This window comes from Taudactylus pleione, unplaced genomic scaffold (genome assembly GCF_031769625.1).
Source record: "Taudactylus pleione unplaced genomic scaffold, aTauple2 ptg000019l, whole genome shotgun sequence".
Lineage (NCBI taxonomy): Eukaryota > Metazoa > Chordata > Amphibia > Anura > Myobatrachidae > Taudactylus > Taudactylus pleione.
Window position 1 is genome coordinate 32,495,342 of NW_028284421.1, and position 12,159 is coordinate 32,507,500.

General features: G+C 42.2%; 1 protein-coding gene across 2 annotated transcripts in view; it reads right to left on the reverse strand.

Moving 5' to 3' along the window:
* Positions 1 to 2,001: 2,001 nt before the first annotated feature.
* The window catches only part of DAPK2 (death associated protein kinase 2), a 90,134-nt gene continuing 79,976 nt past the window's right edge, over positions 2,002 to 12,159 (reverse strand). For both annotated transcript variants that reach the window (XM_088446624.1, XM_088446635.1), the window contains exons 9-10: positions 5,741 to 5,786; positions 2,002 to 5,291 (exon numbers count right to left, since the gene is read on the reverse strand). In XM_088446624.1, the coding sequence (XP_088302750.1) occupies positions 4,647 to 5,291; positions 5,741 to 5,786 (691 nt within the window). In that variant the 3' untranslated portion in view covers positions 2,002 to 4,646. The remainder of the gene's footprint in view (positions 5,292 to 5,740; positions 5,787 to 12,159) is intronic.

Here is a 12,159-nt window from a genome sequence, read left to right on the forward strand (position 1 = left end):
GATAAATAAGCACTGCCTAGTGTGTTATAGATAAATAAGTGTTAAAGCACTGCCTAGTGTTATAGATAAATATGCGTTAAAGCACTGCCTAGTGTGTTATAGATAAATATGTGTTGAAGCACTGCCTAGTGTGTTATAGATAAATAAATGTTAAAGCACTGCCTAGTGTGTTATAGATAAATAAATGTTAAAGCACTGCCTAGTGTGTTATAAATAAGTGTTGAAGCACTGCCTAGTGTGTTATAGATAAATAAATGTTACAGCACTGCCTAGTGTGTTATAGATAAATGTTAAAGCACTGCCTAGTGTGTTATAGATAAATATGTGTTAAAGCACTGCCTAGTGTGTTATAGATAAATAAATGTTAAAGCACTGCCTAGTGTGTTATAGATAAATAAGTGTTAAAGCACTGCCTAGTGTGTTATAAATAAGTGTTGAAGCACTGCCTAGTGTGTTATAGATAAATAAATGTTAAAGCACTGCCTAGTGTGTTATAGATAAATAAGCACTGCCTAGTGTGTTATAGATAAATAAATGTTAAAGCACTGCCTAGTGTGTTATAGATAAATAAATGTTAAAGCACTGCCTAGTGTGTTATAGATAAATATGTGTTAAAGCACTGCCTAGTGTGTTATAGATAAATAAATGGATCATGAAAAAAAAAAAAACGCCAGCCCCAGACCTCTCAGTAATTTCTACACAATTGAAGGAAAACTTAGCAGTATTACAAGAGAACAAATAGAAAAGTTTAAAAGATAAAGCAGCTGATCCAAGAGTGGTAGCAGGTAGTAAGTTTTATTTTTACCGTTGCCAGTGCGGATTTTACAGCACATCTGCCATTGCCAACCCAGAAAACTAGGTGCAGATGGATTAAGCCGAAGAGTTTCCAAAGGACGGTCAGTGGGCAGGTAATAGAAATGGCGGTCTGTAATTTTTTCAATTTGGAAATAACTGTTACTGGCCGAACCCCTTGCCCGGTTTTCTTCATTTAAGTTGTTTAATGATTTTTCCTGTTATTAATATGCACATACTGCAGACATGTAGAGTGTCAGTTAACATCCCTGTGCATTCCAGTAAACAGATACAAACAAACATTGGTTTGCAACTTTTAATTCTGGTCTAAACATCATAAGTCAATGGGAAATGTTTTAGCAATTAAGATTACTATGCTCTCTAGGAGGTAAATTTACTAAGCGACGGCTTGCCTCTCAGTGTGTTTAAGATTAAAAATGTAAAAAGGTAATGGTATTAAAAGCAAAACACAGCTTATTTTGCTTATAATATAATTGCCGTTTTAAATTGCTAAAGCAACCACTTAATAAATTTACCCCTTAAGCCAGTGGTTCCCAAACTGTGCGCCGTGGCACCCTGGGGTGCCTTGGGACACTTGCAGAGGTGTCTCAGGTTTCTGGTCCAGCACCAAATCAAATTATTTATGGTCAATGTAATGTAAATATGTGGGCAAACAGAAGCACAAACCTGTCACCCACCAAATACCTGACCCTAAGGATGACGGGAAGTACAATTTACTTCACTTTACTACTTTACTACAATTTTTCTGAATTTCTCAATAACAAACTTTTGGCTTAGGGGTGCCATGAAAACAGTGCTGATACTCTAGGGCGCCATGGTTTAAAAAAGTTTGGGAGCCACTGCCTTAAGCTGTTATATAGGTCTTGCTCCCTACCAGTTAAGGTTTAATTTCGGGCCAGTCAACTCTATTTGGTACAAAAATAAAGCATTCACAGATAAAGTTTTCTCAGGCTACTGAAGGGGGAAAATTCAATTGCTTTCGCCCGGCGACTCAGATTAATAGGCACTCCTTAGCAATTTAATGGTTGATCCGTTTGGGCAAGATAGCCGCCGATGCCGGCATTTCTGCTCGCACCCTCTAGAGGTGGCAAGCAGAAATGTGCAATAAGTCCTGGATTTCGGCATCCAAACTGCTCTTTGGGCGTCCTAACCAGGACTTTACATGGGTTTAGCCACTTTACGCGCACATAAATTAGCATGCCTTAAAGAACAATTGAAACGCCCCCTAAATTGCAGAACTAGACATATGACATGCTAGATTATATTTACTGTAGTCCAGAGTTTCCCAAACTTCGCCATTGCAGTACAGGTTTTAAGGCTGTCCATGCTTGAACCCAGATAATTAAATCAAATTGACTGAGGTACTAATTAAGTCACATGTGCTCAAGCATGGATAACCTTAAAACATGGACTGTAATTGTGGAGTTTGAGAAATTGCTCTGCTGTAGTCACATGAGTAAAATAGGAAAATATGTCCCGTTATCCCATTTCATGGCATGAAGAGCTAATGGAGACACTGTGAGCAAGACCGGAGAGGAAAATAACTACTTTTAATACTACATTCTCAATTCGTCTACATTTCTTTACAGGGTTCAACCAAAAACATACAGGCTTGTGAGATGGATTTGGGGATTCCACAGGTCAAAAGACATAAGTCTGAATTTTCAATAAAAACATTGTGCAAGTTTCTTGACTTTGTGGTATTACATTCCTTCCAAGGTCCATAAACCTAGGCTACAATACATGTAATATAAATTTCCTTCCATGGCTGCCACCATATAAGTAATTACATACACACCGTGGGAGTGACAGCTATCAATGTGTTTTGCCTGTGAATACTATCACCGAGTCTCTCTGGCAAATGCTTTCCCATGCAGGAAATCTATTTAAGAAGCAATGTGACCACATATGATCCGCCCCAATCCTCTTTTAGCTATTGTCATTTTAGGATTATAATGGAAGAAAAATGCCTTAATTAACTTGAAGATTTTTTCCTAAATATGTTTTGTTTCATTTATATATATATATATATATATTTTTTAGGGAAAGTGGGGCTATAAGTTCAAGTCCAGGCTTCCGTTCCAGTGTACATGTTAGATCTGGCAAATCCAGGTTCCACTTGCACAGAGGCTTCCAGGACTGACTGGCAAAACAATATGAGTGCTCTTACTGCAGTTCCCACTAAGAACTTGTCTTAATAAACTTGGCAAAAAAAGATTTTGTATTGTTAAACAAAATGTTAGTTAATACTGGCCCATAGTAAATAGACCCATCAGTGTTTCTGTGCAATAGCCAATGCTGATTCACTAAATAAAAGGGCCATAAACACCATGACAGAGTTCTTTGCCTTCTATTGTCATTTTTTACATAATACTTTAAAATTAGTGCATGAGTTAAGGGCTTGTATCACTGACCTTCATTTCAGGGCTAGGCGATATACGGGTGGTGTACAAGTGACATTTGGCTAAAAGCCCTTACACAAGGTATTTGGCAGTTTCAATACAATTTTTATATATTCAGGTACAAAGAAACACCACATCTTGTAACTAAAATAATGGCACAAATCTCTTACTAACATATATTATTAATTGAAAATATCAAACTGAGCACACAGTGCAGATCCCCCATAGCTGATCAGGAAGGAGGGCTTACAAGAAAACTACCTTCCGCCAATAGTTAGGAATCTATACAATTTAAAACTACTAAACTGTAAACTATGTGAACTGCCCCATTTCTCAGTCACTGCCAGTTTGTGATTATGTTTTCCATTGACATGTGTGAGGAAATCTGGGGAGGTTCTAGGCTGTTTCCAGACAGACCGTTTTCTCATGTTGCCGTGTGTAGCAGCACAGAACAGGATGCAGACATTACTGTGTGCACCAGAGTGCAACATCTATTCTTTTCCTTCAAGTGCTACTGTTGTGTGCACACTGGTGACACTGTCATATAGTTCTATATGCCATGAATATGTATGTTTCTTACTGAATACCATCTGTTGCTGCATGATCATGTATGGGTGTGCAGTTAATCCATTTCAGATAAGATTTAAGAATGAAGGGACACATAGGTGCCAATATTGTGACAGAAAATATGGGTAACGCTACATAAAAGATCCATCTGGGCGTAATCCATGCAACTTTCACTTCACCTGTGTAATGGGTTCTACACTTGTCTTATTTGGCGCTACTTATTGTTGATGCCCTGGAAGGTACAATATAAAAGTGGGCACAGATTTTATATTGCACAGCATTTGTTTCTCCATTTCTATGGCTACTATATTGTTATATTTTACAAGCAATCACTTACCTTTCATTGAACATTTATTTCCCATAGTACAAGTTTAATTTTCATTGGTATTTTTAACTAAACTATTACAGTAAATACAAATATAAAACCAATTAACATGACAGTTATATAGCATCAGCTGCAATCAGCATTTCCATAAGATGTTGGGTCACACCACAGGTATGACCACAAGCTATAACAACAGGGTTAATAATTTGCACTGACTCTTTGTCAGCAATTCAAGCTGGCCACAAACTGGTCATTTCTACTATCCAGATGACCGGACCAGAGTTACATTTGATCATATGCACAGAAGATCAAATGTACAGTATTCATTTCTGATATGTGGTTGGGTGTTGAATATAATTGCACATAGTTGCTCTTTATTGAACAGTGCTTTTTTATAATCTAAGTGTGTGTGTAAATATATTCTCTTTATAGCAATATGTCTACACATACATACATTACTTTTCTTATTGTTCACTATTACCTGGTGTCTGTTAGTGTGTCCCGCAAATGTCTACACAAACATACACACTTATTGTTCACTAAAACCTGGGGTCTGTGATTCTGAGGTTCAGTCCCTCCAACAGGTCTTTACTGCATGGCCCATTCAGAAGACTCATAAATGACTCACTCAAATCTCTGTTGAAAACATCACCAAAGCTTCCAAAGTTGTAATCTGCACTTTCCGCATGGAACCCTTGCACTAGGTCTTGGACAAGCTTAAGGTCTTCTGAGAGTTCTTTGCTCAGAAAGTCATATCGTGACTCAAGCGCTGTGTACTGCTCAGTGAGACTCCCAATATTTGATTCTACCAAATGAATGTCATGGTGAAGGTTTCTTTTCATGGATTCCACTTTACGGCACTCATATCGGAGCTGGGAAAGGTTGTGCCTGACATTCTCATTCTCTTCTTTATACCAGGTCTCCTTCTCATTGTAGATGGATATCAGAGCTTCTACATCCTCCTGTAGAGCATCGTAGTTCGTGGCCAAAGAGCCGAGTACTCGTTCCGCACTTGACATGTCTTCCACTACTTGGGCAAACCGTTCAAAATTAACATAGGTGTTATTGGGGGGCATGCTGGAATGAGACTTCATGGTATATTCCCTAAGCCTCTTAGCCTTCAGTTTCCGCATGGCTGTTCTTCTGGTATCATGAATTTTATTTTCCTCTTTAGACTGGAGCATCTTCAGGTAATAAGGAGACATAAGTACCAGGACAAGTCTGTAAACATTTCTGAACACTTGGGTGCACAATTTCATGCCAAGGTCAAGCCTGCTGATGAATCCACAAACCTTTCCATGGATACACACCACACCATGCTGTTTCACTGGGAACTAATAGAGTGAGTAAACCACAACTTCTGGTAAGGGTGTAAGAAGAATGATACTTCCATAGACACACAATGCAGCACAGCAAACGCAGTGATAATCTTTCATTAGTATGTATCAGTTGTTAGAACATAATCTGCAACATATTTTCAGGTCAGTTGAGCTCCCAATATTTACATCATGACTTCTCAGGACACATGCATCTGTTTATAAATGTACATTCGATCCCATAGCATATTCAACTGCTGGAACCTTAGCTGTACATCATTGTCATGCAGGGATGATGATTGGTTTGTTGTACTCACCGTGATCCATGGGTGGGACAGAGCATCCTGGATAGTGAGACGCTTCCTGAAGACAAGAGAGAGACATATGAATATAGATACTTACATTTCTCTCTAACTACTTCTGGCATTGTAACGTTTTCATCACATATTTGCACATTTGAATTCCACTTATAACAATTTAATAAAAGATGAAGAAAATCAAAAAGTAGAAAACAAGCAAAATGCACCAGTGTGCATATAATAAAATCTAAGAAACACTTTATTAAATTGTGTCTTCTTGAAGTGAGAGTTTTAATACGGTGACTATCTTTTATTATAGAAAAATAATAAAGTACCTAAATACTCACTGAGCATCGCCAGGTGGCTTGCCCCTACTTATGTTATAAATAGTGTGCCTGCCCAGGTGGCTTGCCCCTGCTTATGTTATAAATAGTGTGCCTGCCCAGGTGGCTTGCCCCTGCTTAGGTTATAAATAGTGTGCCTGCCCAGGAGGCTTGCCCCTGCTTATGTTATAAATAGTGTGCCTGCCCAGGTGGCTTGCCCCTGCTTAGGTTATAAATAGTGTGCCTGCCCAGGTGGCTTGCCCCTGCTTATGTTATAAATAGTGTGCCTGCTTTACTACTGCATGCAGCCCATATTCTGAACACTGATCCCCAATGTACAACTAAATCTGAGGACAACATGTGGAGATACAGGGTGAAGAATAGTATATAGAATGGTTTTCCATATTTGGAAAGTGAACTAACGTCTTACCCATTACTATACATTATTATTCTCCCTAATTGACAATTTGTTTAAACACTTAAAGGCGCAGGGTCTGATTCTGAGTCGGACGTAATGGTGATATTTACGCAAATGGTCAGTGATTTTCAACTGCACGTGTCTAAATAGGTAAAAAGTCACACAGCGCATGCATCCTATGTGTGCGTGCTCACAGTCACAGTAGCGATTGAGACACAGGGTCTTAGAAATGAATTCTGTGTTACTGGGCGGTGGCTATACAGATGCACGGTCTTATTGGCGTGTTATGGGAGTGTCGTGGTTGTGAGATCAGTTGCTTAATCTCACACACTGTAGGCCATAGACTGACGGATAATCTGCAACTAGCATGGGGCAGGTGTGTTTTTATGGTCCGATGGTAGCGTCTACAGACACACCAAGTGGAATTGTTGCATCTAAAGATGCACAAAGTGACTGACCATCCCAGGCCCTGCACAGACACACGCATGTCCTACAGGGAAGAGCTTATATTAGCATTAGCATAAAATTGCAGATGCGATGACGGCAAAAGATGCTGAAGTGGTTGCAGCAGCGCACAACAACAAATCAGCCCCACAAGCCACAATGTCAATATTTAAGACATATTCTTCCACTCATAGTAAATTGCTAACTGACCATTGCATTATATTTATTATTCTGCATCATTCTATTGATTTCTCTTTCTGATAAATTTGGAAAAACAACTAAGCTCACAAGGTATAAATGTAATACTTTGTCCAGCTAATTCCTAGGATAGTATCCAGATTAACAATGAGAGATGACGCCCATCTGCCTATAGATGGGAACACAAACCTTTCCTTTGTGTGTGCCCAGCTCCTTTGGGACAAACAGTGACAGGCTAAAAGGGTTTGGGTATTATATCCTGACACTTAGGATGCCAGCTCTCAATATACGGCATCCCAATGCTTACAATCCCAACAGCGGAACGGTAAGTAATGTTTCCCTGTCCTATTTACCCCTTAACCCTAACCCTCCTTTCCTGCACTCTGATACTAACCCACCCGGCAAGTGTCTAAACCTAAGCCTCCCTCCTTAGTGTCTAAACCTAAGCCTCCTTCCTTAGTGCCTAACCCTATCCTCCCCCCTCCCACAGCCTAACCCTAACTTCCCTCGGGACGCCTAAAACTAACCCTCCCCCCCGTGCAGCTGACACCTACCCGACCCTGCTATACTCATGTTTGGGATGCCGGCTGTCGGATTTCCAGCGTCAGCATCTCAAGCCATGTCGGGATCCGTCGCCGGTCTTCCCATGCCGATCGGAATCCCGGCAGTCGGTATCCCGGGTGTCGGTATATTAACTGCATCCCGGCTACAAGAAAACACCTAGTATTTACTAGAGGGGTTGCTGGAAGCAGTGGCGTAATGTGGGGGAATTGAGCAGGGCACGTAGCCCTGGGCGCCATCGGACTGGCACTACACAGTAACAAACACATCACCGCTGGCGCCGGGCAGTGCACTCATTCTACCCTGCGGCAGTGTAATTGTTTTAGCAGCCAATGAGAGTCAGACAGACTCTCATTGGCTGCTGTGCCCACTGCCAGAGCCAGGCTGGGGCTCACTCTTGAGCTCCGCCTTACGGCTCCCACAGTGGGTGATGGGAGAGATGTCAAGACGTCCGAGTGCCGAGCGGGAGGACGGAGGAGCGGATGGCGGTGGACGCAAGATTCAGTTAAGTGTGGTTTTTTTTGTTTTGTGTGTCTTTCTATAATATATGTAAGGGGCACTACTGTGGGCACTGCATAGGGGGACCACTACTGGGGGCACTATATAAGGGGAACTACTGGAGGCACTGCATAGGGGGAACCACTACTGGGGGCACTGCATAGGGGTGACCACTAGTGGGGGCACTGTATAAGGGGAACTACTGGGGGCACTGCATAGAGAGATCACTACTGGGGGCACTGCATAAGGGTGCACTACTGGGGGCACTGCATAAGGGGCACTACTGGGAGCACTGTATAAGGGTTCACAACTGGGGGCACTGTATAAGAGTGCACAACTGGGGGCAATGTATAAGGGTGCACTGCATAAGGGGCACTGTATAAGGGTGCACTACTGGGGGTACTGCAAAAGGGGCACTGTATAAGGGTGCACTACTGGGGCACTGAATAAGGGCCACTACTAAAGGGGGCACTGCTACAGGGCACATTGCATAAGGGGCACTACTACATTGGGCATTGCAAGAGGGGCACTACTATTGGGGGCATTAAGGTGTATATGGAATGGAAAGGAATGTTCCCAGAGTAACGAGAAACGGTGGTGTGTAATGTTGACAAGCCCCATATTCAGTGGCCACACCCCTTGTGTCATGTGGCCACACCCACTTTTTCAGTGCGCACATTTACTTGTCTTGGGGGGACCTCCGTTTTTTTTTAACTTGCCCTTGGCTCCAAATACCCTAGTTACGCCACTGGCTGGAAGCCCTCTGGTGGACTCAGCAGTGCTGAGAGCCAAGCAGGTCCCAGGGAAGGAAGCTAAACTCAGGACTTTACCATTGGTGTGGAAAGTACCTCTATGTCTGCACATCAGGGGCTATTTTGATGCCAGCTTCATGGGATCATGGAATTGATTTACTTGTATGAGATGGGGAGAGGAACATGGGAGTAGATGCGTATCTTGGAGCTGAGGATGAAGGATATCAGAAGGCACCAGGGAGAAGGGAACAGCACCTCAAGGGAGTATGGGGGTCATTCAGACCCACTCGCGAGCGGCAGTACGCTCGCAAGTGGGTCGATGTTCCCCACTGCGCATGCGCACGACGGAGGGAGCTCCGTCGTGCGCATGCGCGAGACCCGGCGAGCGACGGGCTTCCCATCGCTCCGGGTCTTGCACCAAAGGGGGCGTGCTGTCGATGTTGATTGACAGCACGCCCCCTTTGGTGGGCGTGCCTGCCAGACGGAGGCGTTCCCATGGGAACGCCTTCCGTCTGAAGCCGGCCCCACTGACATCACTAGTGATGTCAGTGGGAGTGATTTTGGCTCTGATAAAGCCAAAATCACTCCAGGGCTTGTGGCTGGGAATCCCGACCGCAGGGTTTCCCTCGCAAGTCCGATGGTCGCGATGGTCAAGACCATCGCGACCATCTTTTTGGACGCTCGTATATGCTGTGGGTGGTCACCCACAGCTATACGAGCGTCCAGGAGGACGCTCCATTTTAATGGAGGAGGGCCCTGATTCAGAGCGAGCGCTCTGGTCAGAGCGTCCGGCTCTGAATCAGGCCCTATGGCAGCATTTGCAGAGGAGATGATGTCGTAGTGACCAGTGGTAGTTGATGGGTGGAGTAAGGGTGAGCAGTATAAACATTGAGTGAGATTATTGAAATGAGATGAAGTGCTGACTTGGGACCATATTTAGAGGTGTTTCTTACTTCAGTTACACAAACATCTGTTCTAGTTCTGAGCTGAGGGAGATTGGATTTTGTCCTTTACTTTTAATGGGATATTTTAGAGCTGTTCAGTGGCATGTTGGTGGAGATGCACATTGCTAGACACACTTTGCCCAGGGTAAAAAAGCTCCAAAAAACACAAGAGTGCCACATGCAAATAGCAGACGTGCTGGTTAATTCTACCCACTGATGTAGCTAAACTAGTAGTTTTGGAGAAAAGGTTATATTTAAGGAAAGTGGTGGAAGGTTGGACTTTTTATGTGACATTACACGTTTGCACACTCTGCCTCTTCAGATTTGCCCACACTCCACAAAGCAAGACACATTTATAGTTTATATTGTCGTACACATAGAGTACACCTCGTTATGTACTGGGTAGACTATCTGGGTGCACCTGTGCAAAAACAAGTAATTCTGTGTTTCAGCTATGGAGCCATAAGTGAAGTGCAGTGACCTAAGCTGGCCATACACCCTAAGATTATTTGTCCAACCAAAGAAACTAGTTGGCTGGTTGGAACAGAAATCTTGTAATGAATGGGAGAAAATGACAGTCCACCACTTTATCCTAAACGCTGGAACATGGACAAAAATGGTTGTTCAGGCAATTTAGTTAAAGCACAAAAAAGAGCTTTAAAGTGCAGAACATCATGTAAAAAATGTTTGCGTTGTCGAAGCCGGATAATTGGCTGAGACCTAAATTGGCAAGATAATATCGGCACACTGCCATTTTGCGAATGGCTACACAACGCCATGTTGTGAATGGCTACACAGCGTTATTTTGCGTATCAGTATTAGCCGGCGCTATGCTGTTATTTAGCGTCGTGAGTTTCCTACGCAATAGAACACTGTTAAAAGTCCTGATTATATAAATACATACATGTACTAAAACATCTAATATGAACAATCCTGCAAAACACGTACCTTGGGGTACTCCACAAACACGTTTACGCACAACGCATACTAGCGTCTTTTCTTATTATCCCTACACTTACACACTGCACACTTACATAGAAAGGTTCCCTAGAATTAAGGTTAATATTCAAGGTTTTATTCATTATTAATTATGTTATGAAGTGACTGTATTTGAGATCTAAGCTTTAGTACATGATAAGCAGACTGTGTTTAGTGCTATTCTAAACCATTATTTGTTTGCAGATCTCCGGTTCCTTAGGCAAGGAGATCGCAACATGCGTCTGCAAATTATGAATCATAGAGAGTTAGGCATTGAAATGTACTCTGTAATGTAATGTTTGCTAGCCAGTTTAGACTTGTTCTTTGGCGGGAAAACACACACAAAGAGAAGCTGGAGGGCTGAACCCATACTGTACAAACTGGCCTATGGACTGCATTGTTACAGAAGAACCAAGAGGAAGAACCAATGGGATTATGCCAACTAGTTCTATTGTATTGCTTATCTCTGTGGGGGTATATATGCAAGCGTTCTATATCTGGTAGTTAGTCATGTCTTTCTTTCTGTTGGCGGAGATTTCATAGTTGATGCCGGGAAATCTGGAGCGCATGCGTATGTATCAACTGTACCTTATGATTGTATAATCTGTTTGCACTAACTGTATTTAGATTAAGACGTGCAACTATATGATTTTATGTGAATAATATCTTTTTGTGCTTTGGAACCACAATCAAAGTCTGGAAAGTAATTATTTCTTGTGCGACTTACGACGCTAAATAGTGACATTTAAGGGTGTATAGATTATTAAATATTCATAGTTGGGGGCTCATAGAGTGAGTTCACGCTACCAATTTACACGGTAACACACGGTTAACGGTCTCTCACCAAAGGGTGGAGGCGCCATGCGCAGGAAAGAACGCACTGCCTTCGAAAACCTGCTACCACTTGATGCTGAGAGACCGCTATCTGTTATTGTGTAAGGTCAAGGAGTGCTGATTAGAATCCAGGGTCAAGGAAGGAAAAAGTTTGTTTTCCTTCGATGATAAAAGTTCATGTTAAAAGGGGAAGTCGCACAATAGCGTACGCATATTTCCTGTATTTGCTGCCATCTGTTTCAAACGGTCATTGTATGTATAGCGTGAATGCTTGTTAAACCTCTGATTTATACTGCTATATTAAGGGAAAAGATTTTATTTTCTGCTCAGAAAAGTTGTGTGTAATTAAAACGTGTGATTGCAAAGCTGAGGCTACTGTTTGTTAAGCCTAATTGAAACTCTGTAGGTGCCTGAAGGGGCAGTACAAACTACTGGGCCAGTGTACAAAGCAGGTGCATTGTGGTTATCGAGAAACTAAGGGGTTTCT